The sequence below is a fragment of the Colius striatus genome, chromosome 25 (assembly GCF_028858725.1).
Source record: "Colius striatus isolate bColStr4 chromosome 25, bColStr4.1.hap1, whole genome shotgun sequence".
Lineage (NCBI taxonomy): Eukaryota > Metazoa > Chordata > Aves > Coliiformes > Coliidae > Colius > Colius striatus.
The window spans coordinates 5049241-5069487 of NC_084783.1; the positions used below are offsets into that span (position 1 = coordinate 5049241).

The following is a 20247-nucleotide window of genomic DNA, read 5'->3' on the forward strand; positions in this document are numbered from 1 at the left end:
TAAGAAAGAAGCTGCAGAGGGAGTACCATCTGCATCCAGGATGAAATGATTAGATTAAAACTGTCAGAGAAGCACAGCACTGCAGTGCCATATGTGAAGCACATGTATTCACATTGTTCTAAACTGCTGTGGCTCTTTCTGAAGCATCAACCCATCGGCACAGATACTGAAATCACTTCATGAGGAGCGTTTGGACATTAAATATTTAACTTGGCAATTTAACAGTTAACTTGACAGTGACTGGACAGATCCTTGAAGCACATTTCACTAACAGCTCTGCCAGATCACACCAAAACTTGGTAGAAAGAGATATTTACTACTAAGCAAATGAAAATAGGCTGTGGGTGGCTCTTCATTAATGCAGCTATTCATGGTGTTGATGGGCTAGAATAAGCCATAGATAAAGGAAAGAAAGCAGCAAACCTTGATCAACGTTAACCTAAACACTCCAGAAGGAGCTGAGGACTCAATTCCTAAAAGCCAGAAAGCTTTCCCCGCAGGGAAATGTGACTTTCCACACAAGAATCCTTCACGTGCTCTTACGGAGCAACCATCATTACCTTCAACCATCCCAAACCCAACAGCAGCCCCTGCGCAACACCCCGGATTCCTTAAAGAATTGTTTGCAGAAGAAAGCTTTGCAGCCGCTTGCTGGAGCAGCTAGAGGCAGGTATTTCTCCGGAGACTTTCTTTTCTTCCCCCCTCTCCTTTCTCTGTGCTGTGCACTTTTGCACCGGCGAGCACAAACGTGCTGCTGGGCTCAGGAGCAGCCGCCGCTCGCCTCCCCGACCTCAGCTCCTCGACGTGACTTTTCGCAGGCTTTGTTAAGTAGCTGGGGCAACCACTCCCGGAGCCCCTCGCAGAGAGGAGGGAGGCTCATCCCTTCCTCTCCTTCCCCCATCACCCCTTCCAGGGAGCCCGCCGCAGGCTGCGCGACCTTCTCTGGGTACTTACTGCCTCTCCCGGGGCTGGGCTGCGCTCAGGCTGCAGAGGGTCAGGAGGACCCCCCAGACGCAGCCGGGCTCTTGGCGGGGCATGGTGCTGCGGGGCCCCAGGCCACGGCACTCTCCGAGGCCAGGAGGAGCCTTTTGTTCGCGGCGAGCGCAGCCCGAGCCTCCCCCGCCGCCCCGCTCCCGGGCTCGGCTCCCCGGTGCCTCCGGCCCCCGCCCCCGCCGCGTCCCCGCCCCCGGGCCGCCCCCTCCTGGCCCCGGTGCCCGCTCGGCTGCGGCCCCGGCTCTTTGTCTGCGGCTCCCCGCCTGCTCCTGACGGCGTGCACCGGGGGAGGGGGCCGGGCCCCGCACCTCCGCCTCCCGGCGCCGGGGCTCGGCTTGGCGCTGCCCGCTCCCAGGTGCGCTGCGCGCCCGGCCCCCGCGGGCTCCCGGCTGCAGCCGCCGCTCCTCGCCGCAGCCCCGACAGCCGAGCCCGGCCGGCATCTGCTCCTCAACTGCCGCGCTCAGCAGCACCGGGAGACCATCTGCCCGAGCGCTCTGCCTTCCTCCTCGACGGTGCCACACGCAGACTCCGCAGCTGCGAGAGCTGAGGTGCCTTAAAGCTGCCGTCAAGCCGCACCAGGCCAGAGCAGCCCCTGCGCGCTGCTCCCATCGAGCGAGCTTTTGCACTCCACTGAGCCCCACCAAAGAGCTGCTTTCCAACTGAAAATCCAGTGCCAGGGCTGATGCGACTCCATCCTCCTCTATTCCTAGGCCCTCTCTGTCCATCTCCATCCCTCGGGCCTGACCCGTGGTTACCGGGGTTTGAGACAGGAGGGGGAGCTCTCGACTGCATCAGGCTGAAGAAGGTGAGTCGAGTTGACACAAATGGAGGAAAAGCACACCCAAAGCAAAAGCAAGGATGCAAGGTGACAGAATCAATGCCGTGTCTCACGGAGAGGGATTAAATGCCACATCAAGGAATGATTTCTCCATCCCTTGCCAGAGACAACATGGGCAAGCCAGGATCCCAGGTGTGTGCTTCAGCAGAGCTGCCCTTGCCCCAGCAATAACTGAAAACCCTTAATGTAGGTAGTTTGAACGGATTCTTTCCTCCAATCCTCCACACCTGGCTTAATGTAAACTACCAGGAAAACTGGAAAAAAATATTGAATGCTATTCTTTTCTTTCTCTGTCAGCTCCAGTGTTTGAATCTCAGTTTCATTTCTTCTACCAATCACTGAGCAGCATTTCGTTCAGCAAAAACACAGATTTGTATCCAAAAGGCAGCTCGATTGTTCACCAAAGGCCCTTTCCTCTGGCTTCCAACAGGAAAAACAGCAAATCAAGTTGTTAAAGCTGCCAAATGTGTCAATTACTTTTCACTCTCTTAAAATTATTTCAGTCACCAGCCATTTTATCAGGATCAGTACCAGCAAACATTTGCTGCAAGTCAGTCTCACCCAGAGGAGTGAGGAAGTTTCCCTGACTGCTTCAGCAAATGGACTTCAGAGGCTGATTGGTCCACAGCCAGGAGAGCAACAAAACAGTGCCTCAGGTTTTATCTTGTTTGAAACTTATACTGATTTTAGTATGACTTCTCTTTAGATAAATCACTGACTCCATAGCTTTTTGATAAGTTCAGGTTATCTTCACTAATGGCTGTCACTGCTAGATGTGACTGCATTTCCCTACTTCAGTCTACCTTAAAGCAGCAGCATCATATCATTACTGTGCTGAGGCATAACAAAAGGGAACAGGTTTTATCAAATGAAGGAAAAAATCCCCAAAGAAACTAGGCTATGGCTTTAAAAAGTCTGCCTCACCTGAAAATTCTTTATACCAGGTGACATTCTCAAATCAAAAGGATGATGTGTTTTGCAAGGCTCATCCCAGCTCTTAGGATTGGACACAACACTTAAAAGCCACAGCCACACAAGTTTGGAAGGTTGTAAAGAAATCACCTACATAAACCACTCATCACATCAACAACCCTTGACTAATTTTTCTCTACAGATCTTGTTTCCAGACTTGTCCTAATTGTCAAGACCAGGGTGGAAAACTAAAGGAGTTTTATTCAATAGAATGATAACAGCAGATTTCTGCTCTCACTACTGAACAAGAAGTTTTTACAGACTGTTCACCACCTTGGGAAAGGCCATTTGGATTTCTTTTCAATGGGATTTTTCTCACTAAAGCTCATCTGTGGGAGGAGCTGCAGAATGACTTGGAGCAGTTTCCAGCCTTTAATATGACGTAAGCTGAATGAATTTTGCTCACTGTTGTGCTATTTAAGCAAAACTGCTCCTCTCTTGCTCACTTCACTGCTCATGTATCTTTACAAAACAACTCTACAGCACCGACCAGGAGACTCTTTCATCTGCCCCAAATCGAGGGCACATGAAAGAAAAGCACAAAGTCAACCAGAGGCCCTCCCAACACATCTTTTCTCTCCATGTGTAAAGTAAATCACCATTCTGTGATTCTGGGATGTATTTTGCTAGATTATGCTTATTAGTTGGACAGGAATGCTCTCCACAAACCCTGCGGTGCTATTCTCTGGGATGATGTCAGGTCAGTTGACATTAGGCTGTTTTTATGTAGAATTAAGCACAATGGCCACCATTCTGTCTTTTTGAGAGCTGTATTTTTCCACAAATGTTTCACTGGAACATTAGTTTTCTTTTTCTCTGTACTAAATGCAACGATGGCACAGCTGAGATCCAACATTTGCTTTTGCCAGCTCTGTTAAGCCTGGGTTGCACTTCTGTTTACAATATTCTTAATAAAATAACTCTGGTTTATAATGCATCTGGGCCTTTGAAACTCAACTAGAAATGGAAATAGCCTGACTCATCTACATTTAAGAGCGTGGATTCTTCCTTACTGCTGGATTCTCCTTCAGCTTATTCAAACTCATTCAGACTCTGGAAGCAGAAAGATCATTTCCCAACCAAACCAGCTAAGCTCTGAGAAGCAACTTAGAAGAGCACATTGAAGTGGGAATGTTGGGGGTTTTTAAAATCAAAATAGCAAAGAGAAAGCAAAATGTGGTGTGTCCAGATTCTTTTTCAGCTTCGTCATATTCTCATATAGAACCACAAAACCCGTATATCTCAGTATTTTCCTGCCTGCAAAGTAGCAATACTGATGTCAGCCTCCTCCCTCAGAGTGATACTTAAAAGCATGTTGGAATCCTTTGATTGAAGACAATAAGGAGGTAAAATGAAAATGGAGCACCTCTGCTGCTGTCATGGTGTGGCAGCCTACAACTCGTGTGCAATACCTCACTAATCTAAACAAGGCCTTTGATAGTAGTCCTGCAGAGATCAGGTATGTTCTGGATGAAACAACACTATGCTTGCAAAGGAACAGTTACCTCTACACCTAATGCATGTCTCTATAGAGCAGACCCACAAACAGCTCCTTATAGACTCCTGCCCAAGATCTAAGGGGTACATACCAAAAAACCCCATAAGGTGCCACTAAACAGCCATTCTGTAGCCATCCACGTTGTATCTCTGAATAAAGCTCTGTGGATAGAGCAGTGACACGATTCAGCAACGAATTCATCACTGCAGCAGAGCACACTTCTAAAATGAAGCTCCAGCACCTTCAGCACAATGCTGTAACAGTTTTGAACACAGACCAGTGTATTTCTACACCTAAGAAATCACAGCTAGAAATTATCATGACATGGCATATGGCCTTTTAACTCATTGTTAACTTTTTTTAAAGGAGAAATTTCTTCCAAATTGAAGAGTTTGTATTTGATGTTTAGTGAGTACAAGAAATACCAGGCAATGATAGTCTCTAAAGACTGCAAACTCATATTCTAATTATGAAAGTATGTGCAATGCTGCAAATAAGGCTAGAACCAGAGATACCATTTCAAACCATTTAGTTACTGAAATGGAATTTTCTGTGCCTGCCAAATGAATCCTATTCAGTGTGATGCAACAGGTGTTGGAATTCCAGCAGCCGCCTGCAACCCACATCTGGTAATAGTTAGGGGTTTAAAGGAAGTTCTGTAAGAACTGCTTATGTATAAAAACTATTCATCAGTCAAATCTGTGAGCCACATTCACCCACCCGTGTGCACAGCACATACTTCACATTTTTATTTCATTAACAACAAAAAAGGTGATTCTGGTCCTCAGGAAATGTCAGGAATGTCAGGCACTTGTCCAGGTGGAAAGCATGCAGGGGGTTGCTGTGGCTCTACTGGTGTGGCAGAAAGGTGAGGGAGGGACTGCAGTTCATTGAAAAAGGTGTGAATGCCTCTGTATTGGTTCTGACAAGGTCTAACTGACATCCTGACCACTTGTACATTCTCATCCTTATTCTGCAGAAACAAGAATTCCCCCACTGTGTCTCATCCACCCTGCAAAGTTAAAACCACCAGCCAGGTATTTGGCAAACAAAACCCAGTTAACACTAAGCTGTAAATGACACCAATTCTTGAGTGCTGTTACCCTCAGCCTCCTTTCACTTTTGTCCCCCTCAACTGCAAATTCCAATCAATATGAGTACTCATAAGAATCAAGTGGTAGGATGAGGATATTAATAATGAGCCTTTGTTAACTGCCTCTGCATGAGTGTTATCACTAACTTCTCACACAAATAACCAGACCTAAAGGCACAGGAGGTAATAATTAAAGACTGTGAGAATACACTTGTAAATGGTGCATGTAAGAAAAGATGCTGCAATAAAAACAAGACTAGCAGTTATTCATGTTTGCATCAAGTTCTGTAAACACTAGATTTCAGCAGAAGGTGAAAAATAAACAACAGACAAGTCCTCAGCTTTAGGGAAGCCAGAATCACTCGTCCCCCTTCCCAATAGAAGTACACTCATGTCAGTCACTACGTACCACCAGCCAAGATTAAGGTCTTAGTTAATTTTTACAGCATTATATTCATGGTAAAAAAACCCACCAAAACCCTACACCCATTGCTTTAACTCTTAGGTTTGTTCTCCCTTTCTGTTTCTGTGACAGCCTCCTTTCTGTTAGTCATAGATATCTGATATAGAAACTGATAACTGAAAGAAGTGTCCCACCAGCCTGGCCATCCTACTGCAAGCTTACCAGCAATGATGATGTCTTTAACAGAAATGACATCAGTCCAGAGACAAAGCGGTAGAAACAAGACTGATCCTGCCTCCTGGGAATACAAGCACCTGTAGAACAAAATTACAAGGATCATTAAAGAGCCCACTGAAATTAAGAATGTATTCTGAGTAGCATATCACATGATAATGATATCAAGGATGGAATTATTACCTAGTTGTGTCAAAAATACTTATTAATCACCTACAGAACGGGAGAGGCTGATCTTTCACAGTAATGTAACATTTTAATTCCTTACAAAATGACTTCAAAAGTCCTAAGAAATCATTCATCTGGTCAGATGCTCACTTAGAACAGAGCACTGTGCTTAATGAGACAGCTGTCAGTAAGGAATTACTTTCCAGTTTTCTTTTCAGCCTCTACATATGACTGATGCAACAGAGGTTTGTGCATAGTCTGGTGTTTTATACAGAAGTAAGGGATCTAGAAAGGTTGTGACGTCTCCATACCTGAGAGTGATTGAAAATTCAACTGGACACTTTTATAACTAGGAAAAGGAGAGGTAGAGGTAGGAAGGGGTAGAGGTGTCCTTTTACCATACAAACCATATTAAGGTGAGCAATTGGATCTTATTCAGTTATGTCAAGACAAGTTTCTCAAAACAAAGAGTTCAAGGCTCTCGACATCTTTGGGTACTTTGGCCTGTACAGACACTGCCTATGCTCTGCCCACGATACACTGAAGTTGTGGAAGTGTACTGACATCACTTTACACTCCAACTAATAAGCTTCATCCTGGTTTAGCAGAGGATCAGTGATGCACTCCTAGAGTTGCTCGATACCATTTAACTTCCTGAAATACTGTCTAAAAAGTTCTGAAGAAATACACACCAAAACCTCACAGCTGAAAAGTGCCACACAGAGAATATAATCACGGGTAGTAGTCCTGAAAACTCTATTGTTCAATCACGTTTAACTTCCCATCCCCACATAGAATAGATATTAAACCAAGGAATTAAGTTTTGATATCCTACAGGTCATCTCCAAGTACACATTATCTGTAAAAACAAAAGTTCCATCTTGAGAGGCAGCTGACATTTGCTCCCCTACCATAGGACATTTAAGATCTTGAAATAGCAGGAAACTTGAGAGCTCTTGCATACACATTATCACAGGAATACTTTAAAAGAAACTCATCATTTTGAGACTATTCTGCAAAACTTATCCTCCATCCCCGTGCTTGCTTTACAGACCACACACAAATGCACTGGAAGAAACAACTGAAAATCATTCCTGAGAGTTGAACAGGAATGTAAGCACTGGAAATGCTCTTAATCAGTGTGGGTCAGTGGTGCCTTTCAGAGCTGTTCCATCTTCTGTTGCTGTGGAGCTCTTCTCATGTCCTGAAAATCACAGTCCAGCCAGTAGTTTTGTTTATCACATTCAGTATGAGTTTCCAGATCTCTGACAGAGGGATGTCTGCTCCAAGGCAGGGAAGGCTGCAGTAATCCCAGAAGTTCTCATTAGCCTAACATGCAGAAATATCTGCTGGGGCCATGAGCTGCTTACTTGCTGCTGATGAGCAAGGATTCAGCTCCATTTGAAGCTAGTGTGAACAAGGAACTGTAGATTTGGGAGTAATGGTGAAGAGACAAGTGAGGCTTCAGCTATAGTGTGCCAGAGGCAAGAGAGATGCTCCTTCCTGTTGATTCCTGCTGACCCTATGGCAGAGAGCAGAAGAATTACAGTAAAAAAGGCTTTATCTCAGTCCTCTCGAGCTGGTGGTGGGCAAACAGTCAGGCAACACCAGTGCAACTGGAGAGCATGTGGTCAGAGCTCCCCAAGAAAGAAAAGAATGCAGGCAGTGCAAACTTAGCTTAACATGATCTTTGCCAACTGCTTTTCAGACCATTAGAGTTTTGCAGGAGGTAAATGCATTTCAGTGCTTCTCCCTTCCCACCCAGGCACTCAGCTGCCTCATTTCACAATTGCTTTCAGTTTTTGGAAGAGGAAAAAAAGCCCCTCAACCCACCACCTTAGGAGACAAGAAAGTTAACAATTACTCAATAAGAACTCTGGCCTAAAATATGAATGCTTAGGTAACACACAGTGCCCAAGTTCAGAGAGAACAAAACTGAATGGACATTAATACAAGTTACAGAAGGGAGAACATTGATAACTCTAGGTTCTGAAAAGAGCCCTTAAGTTGTTTAGGATTCCAACTGATTCAGAGCATGTGATGTTTTCAGAAAACAAGAGGAAAATACAAAATAACTGGTGTCACATCTGTTTAGCTCCTGCTCCAGTGATTCTGTGGTTCTTTGTTGTTGTTGGTACAGTGATAAATACAGCAGCATCTAATTCTGTGGTTGTTTCAAGGTGGAGGATCCTAAACCAGTTCTGCAAAGAGCCAAACCAGAATTACTTAGAAAGAATATTCAAGAAGATCAAGATGGAAAGGGATCAGTTCAAAATAGTTTAAAACCCTTTCCTGGAGGGCCAGGCTGCTTCACCTAACACTTGTTCTTGCGTTTATACAAAAAATGATTACAAGTGGCCAACTTAAAAGAGAAGAATGGCATAACCCTCAAATCAATGCCTACAATTCTTCTGAAACAATGAGTGCACACCCCCAAGAGCTTTATTGTTTTGCACATTCAGTTGTCAGGACTGGCCTTTTGCCTCAGGCTTGCAGTGCAGACAATGACTGCCACCTGCAGCACTGGGGACAAACTATGGCCCCAAAGGATTTAGCCTGTACCTGTGATCACTGCAAGCAGAACCTTTCTCACCACCCTTCTCCAGGAACAGAACAGCATTCCACTTCACTTTGCAAGGAAAATTTGTGTTGCTGTCTGTGATTTAAGTAGCATTTGGAGGTGTATATATATACACACACACACACACACACACATACAAGAGTATCTCAGTGGTAGAAAGTCACTTGAGTAAAATTTACAAGTACTTCTTTAATAATTTTTAGACCAGCAATGAGGTTTCCCATAAACAAATCTGACTTGGAAGACATTCTGACTTGTGCCTGTGCAGAGACAGAATTATCAAGACACTATAAACTTGATTTTCATTTCATCCCTACACTCTCATATTTAAGATGCCTCTTAACTTCCTTAGCCTCAGAATGACACACAATAAGCAAGTTAAACTCAGGAAAAACAGTTTGACTAGCAGTTCCACTACATAGGAGTCTTTCTATTCAAATGTTCATCTACCAAAAAGAAACAATCTAAATTTGCAGCTAACCTATGACATGACTGCTTAGCAAAGTTCCCCATCCAGTGGCCAATGTCGTCGGTGCAGCTCACGTTTCTGGCTCAGAACACGACCCTGCTGCGTGCAACACTTGGCAATGACAGAATGAATGGCTGGACATGGAGAACTATTAGTTGCAGGTCATTTAACACCTGTAAGGGAGCAGAAACAACAGATGAATCACTTTAAACAACTCATTGCTCTCCTAGTGGCTCGTGGATAAGTTGATGTGGAAAAAAAGAGATTTAATATGATATACTATACATTTTAGCTACAAGAAAGGAGACAGGCAGCAAAGCTGGTGAAGGATCTGGAGAATTGGTCTTATGAGGAGCAGCTGAGGATGTTTAACCTAGAGAAAAGGAGTCTGAGAAGACACATGATGACTCTCTACAACTCCCTGGAGGGGAGTTGTAGTCTGGTGGAGGTTGGTCTCTTCTCTCCAGTAATGAACGACAGCACATGAAATGGATTTAAGTTGCGCCAGGGGAGGTTTATATTGGACATGAGGAAGCACATTTTCACTAAGAGGGTTATTAAGCTTTGGAATGGGCTGCCCATGGAGGTGGTGGAGTCACCATCCCTGGAGATATTCAAAAGGGATATGAGGGATATGGTTTAGTGATAGGCTTGGCAGTGTGAAGTGACTGCCTGAACTTGATGATCTTAAAAGGTCTTTTCCAAACATAAGAATTCTGTGACATCACTGGGATTTTTCCCCTTCCCCAGCCCTTCTCAAAGGTTTAACAAACTCCTAATGGGTAGTTTGTTATATATTGACTTCTTATCCAGTGTGCTGCACACACCTTACACATCCAGTTACTATAGGTCAATGTACTCCTATTTTTTTAATAAAAGGAGGCAAGAATCTAGTTACACCCTTAGTAATACCAGGAAGAAAGTGAATTGCACTGCAACGAGTGCAAGGAGAATGTTCCCAGCATTTTCTGAGCAGGCCAGAAATCTTTATAGACACACAGAGCTTAAGCTAGAAATGTACCACTATGCAGACAACACCAAGCAAATGCTTTGAAAGAACCATCGCAGAAAGAGGTTCCATAGGTAAAAAAGAAACCAATACAGGACACAATATGTCTTTGAGAGGAACACATTCCATCTACAAACCTGGAAAGCAGTCTGGAAAGGCCTGCCACATATGGCCCAGGTGTTCTTAGCAGAGCAGTCACTCCCAGGCACTTACTCAGTAGCTAGCTTTAAGGTTTCTCTGCACATTCACGCTCTTCTGGCCTCAGCACGTTGGCTGCCAGTGGCCAATGGCTTGTGTCACGTGAAGGTTGAGCTTGACTAGTCTGTCAGGAGCTGCTGCTGGGGACTTTCACTGAAAACTGCTTCAAAAGTCAAGCATTAGAATTTATGAGAAATTAGGAAGGTGACAGATATCACAGATTGGACACTGCTGTTGATAAACACACTGCAGTTGTGCTAATATATGATCAAAATGGCAGCAATGCTTGTCCTGGGGATTGTCACCTAGACAAAAAGCATGATTCTTACCAAGGTGTCCCTGGCTTGGGTGAGGAAGAAGAGTACAGTCCATCACCTGCCTCACCTGGGTCTTCAGTCTCTTTGGTCCTGCTGCATCTCTCTGAAGCAGCAGAGCAAAAGCATTCAAAACACTAAAAAGGCTAAAAAGCCAAAAAACCTCTCCTCTCCCCTAGGGACTTTGACTTCTCTGTTCATCCCTGGGGTGACATTTGACATGATTTGGGTGGAGAGTTGAGGAACAGTTATTTCTGGTTTAGCACATCCCTCTTTTTGCTCATTTTCATCGTCAGGGGTGTCACAGGGGTGCTAACCTGAGTATCCATTGCATGGCTCATGCAGTTCTCTCACTCTGGGCACCTGTGGCCTTGCTGAAACTGTTTGGAAGCTGCTTTTCTCTCAATCCCAGCATTTGCAGCCAAAACAGAACCATCTTGCCTCCACAAGGCTTCCTCACTCGGCTACTTTTCAGGCTGATCTCTCAAGGCCTCCACCTCCCAGCTCTGCATCACAGAAGCAGGTACTGGCAGTTTTAACCCTTTGAGTGCGATTCCCACAGCTTGCCATTAGCACCTGTTAGTGCCTGCAAGTCCATCACTGCATATCTACAATCATAGAATGGTAGTGTAGTATTAGCCCTATGTAAGCCCAGATGGAAACAAAAGCTTCTGTAGTAGAACAGGGAAGATATTCTGGCATGAAGGCTAGAGATAAAGCAGTGGAAAGTAATCTTTATTATTAAAGAGAATAAAGTCCTTAAAAAGAAGATGGCAGGTTACTACAAAAACATTGATGGTTTTAATAATTCATTTCCAAGACAATCAGCCACAAAGTTAACAAAGTTTTCACTTGGTGGAAGTGACCAGGCTCTTTCTGATCCACTGGCGTTCTCGTACACTGCCCTCTAAAGAATGCTACTTGGGAAAAAGATGGAAATCAGTCTGAAAAGTCTAAATCAGTCTTGGAGCTACTTCCAAGAAAGGCAAACAAGAACTTTAAGAATACATAGGTCATATTTGCCAAGAAAATACTTTCAGTGTTGTCAAAGCAGAAGGTGTCAAAGAAATTTGCACTCAAAAAGGAGGTCTCCTTATGGGCAGAATGCAGAAGAAAACTCCCTTTATTTTAGGAAGCACACATGCTTACAGTGCTCACACAGCCTGAAAGTGTTGGTAAGTTGTATGACTGACTGAAAATTGGACAAGTTGTATGTTCACACAGAAGCATGGTCTCGTTGCTTTAGAACCCGCTCGTTTGTCAAACAAGACACAAACTTAGCCGAAGTACCAGTCTCTTACAACATCTGGTCCATGCTGCTCTTCACATTTTCTTTGGTTACACAGAGAAACTTCTTTACTAACTTCAAACGCCAGGTTCTGCACTTGTGTGGAGCTCCTGGAATAAATGAAGCTAAATCAGTTACTCTAAAGGATAACAACTTCTGCTTAACCCCAAAGGCTATGGACATTTGACACCTGGACATTTGTATCATTCTCCTACCATGGAGCCACAAGAAAAACTGTCATATATATTATCTACCCAAAGGCTAAAATTTGGTGAAGGGAAGTCTGCAGCAGGGGGAGATGCTTTATGGTCTATTAATCTTCAAAGTTTTTACCTGTCATCTATTATAGCGAAATGAAGGAAGGGAGGAAAGGAAATAGATCATGCTTCATCTCTTCCTCCTGCTCTCAGTGATACTTTGTATTTGTTGACTCAATACTTAAGGAAAAAACCTTTTCTGTGCACCCTGTCACTTCTAAAGGGTGATACATTTCCATGGTTATTATTTAAGACACACTGCTTCCAGTTTGCCTTTCTGTCTCCTGCAGTTCTCATCTCCTATATACTTGCACTTTCCCAGGGCTATTCTTGGCCATTGAAATTCTCAGTGGAAGTGTCAGGGAATGGCACACAAAACTTGGCCAATTAGAAGAAACAAACAAAATGAAAAGTCCAAACGTCTTTCCTTTGACAGTAGGTAGGGTAGGGATGGAAATACAGATGCCCACTACAGACAGAACTAAACTCGGTGTTGTTCCCTCAGTTAATCCTCTTCCAAGACACATTCTACACACGGTCTGGCAAAACTATGGATTTTCCTCCCAACATTTAGCCAATAAGTCTTTTCACCTGATTCGCTGTAAATACCTTTGAATCTCTTGATCCAGTTTCTGAGAGACTTCTTTAAGGTCTTTCAGTACCCCAAACACTTGTGTGCTTTCTTCTGAGTAGCGTGGCATAATTTCTGCCAGAAGTTCCTGTGTGACAGTTAACTCCTTCTGCAGGCCATCTACAATATCAGATGGTAAAGATCTCATTCAAAAATACAGGCAGTGGCATCAACTCATACAAGATTACTTAACAGCCAAATATCCACAGAAACAAGTGAACTAGGTAATGAAAGCTACTGTTTGTTCAGCTTTCACAATCACCCCAAGAGAAAACTGGGAAAGCTAAGTTATTTTTAGCTATGGAGACTAACAGCAGCAAAACCAGGGGACAGACCTGCTGGAGAGCAGCTCCAGGAGAGAGACCTGGGAGTCCAGGTTGACAGCAAATTAAACGTGAGCAGCAATGTGAGCTCGTGGCCAAGAAAGCCAATGGCATCCTGGGGCATCAGGAACAGTGTGGGCAGCAGGTCAAGGGAGGTTCTGCTGCCCCTCTACTCTGTGCTGGGGAGGCCTCATCTGCAGTCCAGTGCCCAGTTCTGGGCTCCCCAGCTCAAGCGGGAAAGAGAACTGCTGGAGAGAGCCCAGCAAGATGCTGAGGGGACTGGAGCATCTTCCTTCTGAGGAAAGGCTGTGGGATCTGGGGCTGTTCAGTCTGGAGAAGAGGAGACTGAGGGGGGAGCTCATTCATATTGACAAGTATCTAACTGCTGGGTGTCAGGAGGTTGGGGCAACACTTTTTTTTCTGTTGTCTCCAGTGACAGGACAAGGGGTGATGGAAAGAATCTGGAACACAAACAGTTCCACTTGAGGAAAAACTGTTTCAGTGTTTCAGTGAGGGAGCCCTGGCCCAGGCTGCCCAGGGAGGCTGTGGAGGCTCCTTCTTGGGATGTTTCCAAACCCACCTGGACACGTTCCTGTGTGACCTGATCTAGGTGGGAGCTGCTTTGGCAGGGGGGCTGGACTGGATGAGCTCTAAAAGTCCCTTCCAACCCCCACTGTACAGCGATTCTACGAGCAGCCTAATAAAATTGCTAATCAAATTTTCATTTAGAATATGTAAAAGACTTTCACATGACAAATGCAAGAGAAAAGCATATTTTATACATCCAAATTTCCCTGGCCACTTACATACATTGCTTTTTGCATATAATCCCAAAATGGAACTGATCCAGTCCTTTCCTTCAGCATTCACCAACCAAAAATAAGTATTTCTTTCAATCTTCCTTACAAAAAAACCAAGTTCTTCAATAAATCTCCTCCATTTGTTTTAAAGTGTAAGCAAGATCGTTGTAGATGGTTTAAGAATCTCATTACTAGCAGATCAGCAGTTTAAAGATATCTTTTTTGTCCAGACTTCAATACAGAACACAAGTACTCATTTATCAAACAAGCACTCTCTGGCTCAAGATATCCCAGGGCACATTTAAACTCTAGTTGTACAGGAAATGTGAGCACGTCTACCCACGTGACTTTATCTCTCAAACACAGAAACAAAAAGAGATCACAGTATGTTTGTAACTCTATAACTTGCTCACTCATTAGGAACTAGAAAGGAAGAGGAATGCCACAAATAGGTAAAACACACACTTTCTTTAGCAATTTTCTGCATGAAAGCTGCCCCAGTTTAGACAGTTTTTCCTGCTGCAAGATAAAAACCTTGTTCAGGTGTGGTTTAGTGGTTAAACAGAGACAAAAATTACTCACAGCAAAACATGTGACTACTGCTGCAGCCCAGTGTCCATACAAGCTGTAAGAGCACATAAATTCCTGCAGTGGCCAGAGAGCCAGCATACCACAAAAAGCTAGCATATCACAAAATCGCTATTTTTTATAAGAAGTTTGATGAATCCAATTGCCATACCAAGGTATGTTTGTGCATCTCCTTCTATGTGAATATTCCTGATGGGTAATTTATGTCTAGCGGCATCCAGCGAAGTAGCAAAGTTTTTATATTGCTCCTTAAACTGTTCACAAACAGCAACAAGGGGGGAAAGTACATCCATCTGAAAGAGAGGCACAAATAGTTTATAAAAAACTCCAAGTACCGCTCTGAAATGCTCATTTACAGAAGAATTTGAGAAGTTTGTGGTAGGATACTCCTCTAATGCTGCTTACTAGATTTTCCTCTACCACCCCAAAATGTCTATGTCAAAACCAATTTCCTTGTTACTGCTGTTGAGAGCTATTAGCAATAGATCAGGTGAAGTGTACTATACATGACACTACAGTTAAGAGTGTATTCATCAGAACACTGAAGTCTTGTTGAATTTTTGCAATGCATATTTATTAAAAGCAAACCTAAGATCAGTTCTGAACATTTGTTATTCCCAAAGAACTACCTTTTAATGTGATGCAACAGAACTAACAAAACACTGACAAAGAGGGGAAGACTTAGCTTCTAAGATCACCTGTTACCAAGAACTTAATTAGAAACTTGCCTTCTTACAATCAGGCCACAACTATCGCTGATGTATAAAAATAAATCAAAGTACAGATGTCCACCTCTCATCTAAAGGTCAACATCTCAAGCTCTAGCTATAACTGTCATTGCCCAGCAGCAGGGTGTTCACATGGCTTAAGACACTTGCAGAGCTTGTAAAGTACTCTGGTGATCAGTGCACTACTGCTGCCCCTTGCAGCTCTAACTTCTCCTTGCCTATGTACACGACACAACCAAGAAAGTGACAAAAGGTCTGTGTTTAGGTTACTAGGAAACATTTCGTGCTACAAGAAGTCAATCTTTATTTTAAGATGCATAAAACCACGTCCCAGGAGACAAGAGAAGCAGAAGAATCTTCTCTGGATAAAGGACTACTTCCTAAGTGAGCTTGTTTCAATAGAGAAGAGGTCCAGACTGTAATAAAGCCTACCTGTTTGTCTAATGCTTCCTCTAGTCTCTGCTCTCTCTCTTTGAGTAGAATTTCACGCTTCAGCTCCCAGAGCTTCTCCTGCTGTCTCTCCTTTTCTTCACATAACCTTAACAAGTTCTCTTCTGTTTTTTTCTCCAGCTCAGCAAGATTTTTTTCTGCCTATTACACACACACACACAAAATATTAACTCAAGTAACACTAGTCTAAGTTACTCTGAATAAACAAGTGTAAGGACCAGACCAGATCAAAGAGCTGCAGTTAAGGAAGCAAAGACCTCATGCAATAAGCACAGGACATTATAGTTAGTGCCCCCTCCATCATCTTCCCTCAACCTCCCAAATGATTTTTGTAAAGGAAAACCAGACATAAAAAGCACTGAGTGAACAAAGAGCAAAAAGTCATTGCTACAACCATGAACCCAACCAAACGCTCTCCTTCAGTCTTCTCAAGACTTCTGCATACCCCTGCTTTGTGAAGAACAAGACCCAGCTTCATAAACTGGCACTGCATTCACTCTAAGAGAGTTTTCAAAGCAAGGAAAATGGTTTTACAAGCATAAACATAGAAAGTCACAAAAATCTAACTGTTACAGGTCAGAAAGCATAGACAAGGCATTAAACAGTTCCTCAATATCAAGTTCTTCCGTCTGAAATACCAAATACTTGACTGACTCTCACCTTTATTCTTAGGTAAGTTAAAAGCAGTGTCAGAGACTCCAGCTCTTCAATCACAACATCATCATTTCCCTTCTAGAAAGAAAAGAACATACTAGAGCAAATTTGGTATTTCAACAATTATTCTTCTAATGTTCAAACAAATCACTGAAAGTTCCATTTGTGCCCAGAATCATCATCGAGTCATCAACAACAGTCTGCTCCAAAGAAGGCTGGGTTATTAAACAATGCACATTCAATACACCTCTGTGCTTCACCCTTTTCTGTAACATTCTCAGCACATTTTTTCAGTGCTAGGTTGAACAAGATCTGCACTTTGAGTCAGGTTGAATCAATGTTGGTTTTCTGAGTAAAAAGGTCAGAAAATATTGAAAGATCTGATCTAATTAACAAGTAGGACAGAAACACAAGAAGAATACACTTGAGGAGATGCTACAAGTGGAGCAGGTTCTTTACCACAGGGAATGGAAGCAAAACTTCAGTCAGTGTTAAGACATCTGATAAACAAGAACATCACCAGCAACACAACAGACATAGCCTCTGACTTCTTCCAGAGGGCTTCAGCTGATTCCAGGACCCCAAAGTTGTTATGGAGATTAAAGATAAACAGAGAACCTTCATTTCACACATTTCAAAAGACACACATGAAAGCAGTGAGACTCACCTTTTTTGCTCGGCTTTTACGTGTCCCAGTAGCTCCTTTGCAAACAGGTTTTGAATGATGAGTCTCTTCACAAGCACTTTTATCTGTGTTGCAACAGAAAAGTTATTGCCCTCTTCTACCAAAGTATACAGGGTGGAACAACACACCATCAGGTCCTTCACATGCAAAGACAACTTCAAGATTATTATGTGTGCTCTGCTTCTGAGTCTGATGACACGAGATGTGCATCGTGGGAGCATTAAGCTGCAAGTGACAGTTACAGATCCCAGGGAAACAACTGGCCAAAGGGCTGATAATCTGACACTCATCTGTCACAGGAACAAAGAATGGAGAGCACTTTGTTCTTGAAAACTCAATGCTAAACAAAAAGAACCGAGCACCCAGACGATTAAATAAAACAGATGATTAAAATTAAACTCCAAAGGTCTTAATAGCTCTGCTTAAGGACACTTGCAACAACATTCAACTTCCCTTCAGAAGTCCTTTCATGAATCTAGAAGAACAGAAGGTTACTTATCATCAAGTCATGGCACAGACATGAAAAATAATAAACCTGGAACCTGAGTATGAGTGGAAGCTTACCAGTAACAGGTGAAAGATCAAGCTCTGGTCGACTACTTTTATCTTCATCTAATAAAGTGGATTGCAAGTCACCTTTCTCAAAACTGCTTTGGTTTAATGAGCCAGGGACACGACCTGAAGAAAGAAGCTGTTGTCAGACTAAAAGAATTAGAGTAGATTCTGCACAAAGTCACAATTCTGTGTGCTTTCACTAATATTTGGGCACCTTACACAAGCTTCTACATATTTTGTCTCTCTCTCTCTCATTTGCTTCCTCCCTGACTTATCTCAAGATAAGGTGGCTCAGAATGTTATCCTCTGAAACATTTCACAGCTCAACAACAGAGAATAATGTTATTAACTCAGGATTTTCAAGTCACCTGGAGAAAAGTTTTGTTAGAAAATTCTTTTGTGACTCTTGCAAAAGAAACAAAAATGGACTGTCCTGCAGCCAGAGATTCTCAGTCATTTACTCTTGGTTTACTGAAAAGATTAAATAGAAAAGCTGGGTAACTGTGAGGGCACAGTGAAAGCAGAGTTCAAAGTCTTGTGCAGGAGGCAAGAAATAAGGTTAGACAACCCAAAGACTTCATCACAAAACAGTCTCCTATCAGAACATTAACTTTCTATCAGAAGATTCAAAGGAGACTTCAATGCACTTGAGTTTACACCTCTTAATCCCACATCATTTATTAATTCCCTCTGTATCCAGATGCGAGTAAAACAAAAGATCATCTTGTAGCAGCATTTTAGAGTTCTTCAGGGTACCATCAAGTTCTTAAGGGCTGGAAATAAATACACAAAAGAAGAGCTCTTAAATTCTGGTAATACCTACCAGCCGAAGCGCCACGTTTCCGAGGCACTGATCTGGGTTTAGTGGCAGCGGATGTTTTAGCAGTGGATGTCGAAAAAGAATGTACTGAATTACCCTGACAATCAAGAAATGAGTAAGACTGAATATCATTGTCACCGGCAATCTATATTCACTCCGACTTGAACGCTGACAATAAACAACTACAGGCCCAGCTCGTCTTGTTGCTTCGCAAGTCACCTCGAGCTGCCATCCCAGACTGCATCCAGCGCTACACCACGACTCGCTCCGAACCGCGGCGGGTGCTGGTATCGCTTCGGTCTCGCTGCCACACGCCCCAGCCGCCCCTCGCACCATTTCTGACCCCGCGGAGCGCCCCCGAGAGTCGTCCAACTACCTTCTCGCCGTCCTTCTGAAAGCACTGCAGATAGCGCGACTTCACGACCCGTCCTCCTGAGGAAGAAGCGGCGAGAGCTCAGCCGGGCCCGCCGCCCCGCCTCGCCCCTCAGGCGGACCGCGCTCGCCATTCCGCCCAGGTACCTTTCGGCTCCGTCTCGGACACTCGTCCGCTCGCCCCCCTGGCGCTGCGGTTGGGGGCCTGCCCGGACATCCTGCAAACACAAAGCAGTAGACGACAGCGGGCGCAGACGGGGAGCGAGGAGCCGGCCGGCGGGCCGCTACCCCGCTCTCACGCCGCCGCCTCGGCCGCCATCGCGTTCGAACCGCCGCGCGCGCAGCGCCGGCCCCCGCGCGCCCCCTGGCGGCGCGGAGCAGGGACACGAGCCCGGCCGGGCCGCAGGGTCACGGCCCGGGCACGGAGCCCTCCCGCCCCGGCACAGCCCCGCCACGCTCCCCTCGGCGCCAGGGCAAAGCGCGAAGCGACGGGCTGACAACGCCTAAACGTGACTGACCTCGCCGGTTTCGCCTCAGGTCTTGGGCGGGAGGTGGCCATGCTCTGCAGACTCAGCTGACGAACGGCAAGAACGCTACGGGAGGGAATTTCTGCGCCGCCCCACTGAGCTACGGAATCGCTGGAAAAGCGGCAGCGACACCACCGCCTCTGCAGCGGGAGCCCTCACGGTGCCAGGAGGCGACGCTCCCGGCCAGGAACGGCACCGGTGTAGTTTGGTTTTGACAGGAACCTGGCCACTCCCTCTTCCCGCCGCAGGGCCCAGCCCCCGGCTCCCGACATCACCCTTTCCCGAGCCGCGCAGGGAGCCACAGGCGGGGGCGCAGGTCGGGCCGGGCCGGGGCGAGCCCGGCGCCTCCTCCCGCAGCTCCAGGCGGTGCTTTGCGCCTCCCGGCCTGGCGCGGGGCTGCGCGCATGCGCAGTGCGCTCGAGGCGCTGAATGGGCGCCGCCCTGCCTCCCTGTACCCGGAAGTGGCGAGCGGGGCCTGTGGCGGGCGGCGGCGTTAGTCGCTACCGTTTGACACGGCGGCTGAGGTAAAACAGAGGCGGAGCGCGCCCCTGGGCATCCAGGTTCCTTCTTCCCTTCATTCCCTTCTTTCTCTTTCGTCTCTGTAGCCGGCGTGGTGCCGGTGGCGCTCCTGACGGACGGGGTGCCATCACAGCGGTGCTGTCCCCCGAGGCCCGTGTGGTGGGGCGCTGTGAGGCAGGTGCGGGAGTTCTCGGGGCGGGGGGGAGGCGGGAGACGGGCGGGAAGAAATCGTGGAGCTCCAGCAATTCCCTCAGGGGTCTGGAGCCCGGGAGCAGTTCTG

General features: G+C 45.2%; 1 protein-coding gene across 3 annotated transcripts; it reads right to left on the minus strand.

Annotated features, from left to right (window-relative positions):
- Positions 1–11484: 11484 nt before the first annotated feature.
- Positions 11485–19849, minus strand: LOC133627779 (HAUS augmin-like complex subunit 8). 3 transcript variants are annotated; one of them, XM_062014877.1, is made up of 11 exons: positions 19440–19849; positions 19069–19139; positions 18926–18981; positions 18553–18622; positions 17739–17852; positions 17157–17239; positions 16496–16567; positions 15818–15976; positions 14809–14950; positions 12925–13066; positions 11485–12168 (listed from the first exon to the last, which is right to left on the minus strand). In XM_062014877.1, exons 1-11 carry the CDS (start codon positions 19478–19480, stop codon positions 12048–12050), a joined length of 1071 nt encoding a protein of 356 aa, XP_061870861.1. In that variant the 5' UTR covers positions 19481–19849; the 3' UTR covers positions 11485–12047. The 3 variants fall into 3 exon arrangements, with proteins under 3 accessions (XP_061870861.1, XP_061870860.1, XP_061870862.1); XM_062014876.1 differs by having other exon boundaries at positions 18553–18646; XM_062014878.1 differs by lacking the exon at positions 18553–18622 and having other exon boundaries at positions 18926–19139; positions 19440–19457.
- Between the last annotated feature and the right edge of the window lie 398 nt (positions 19850–20247).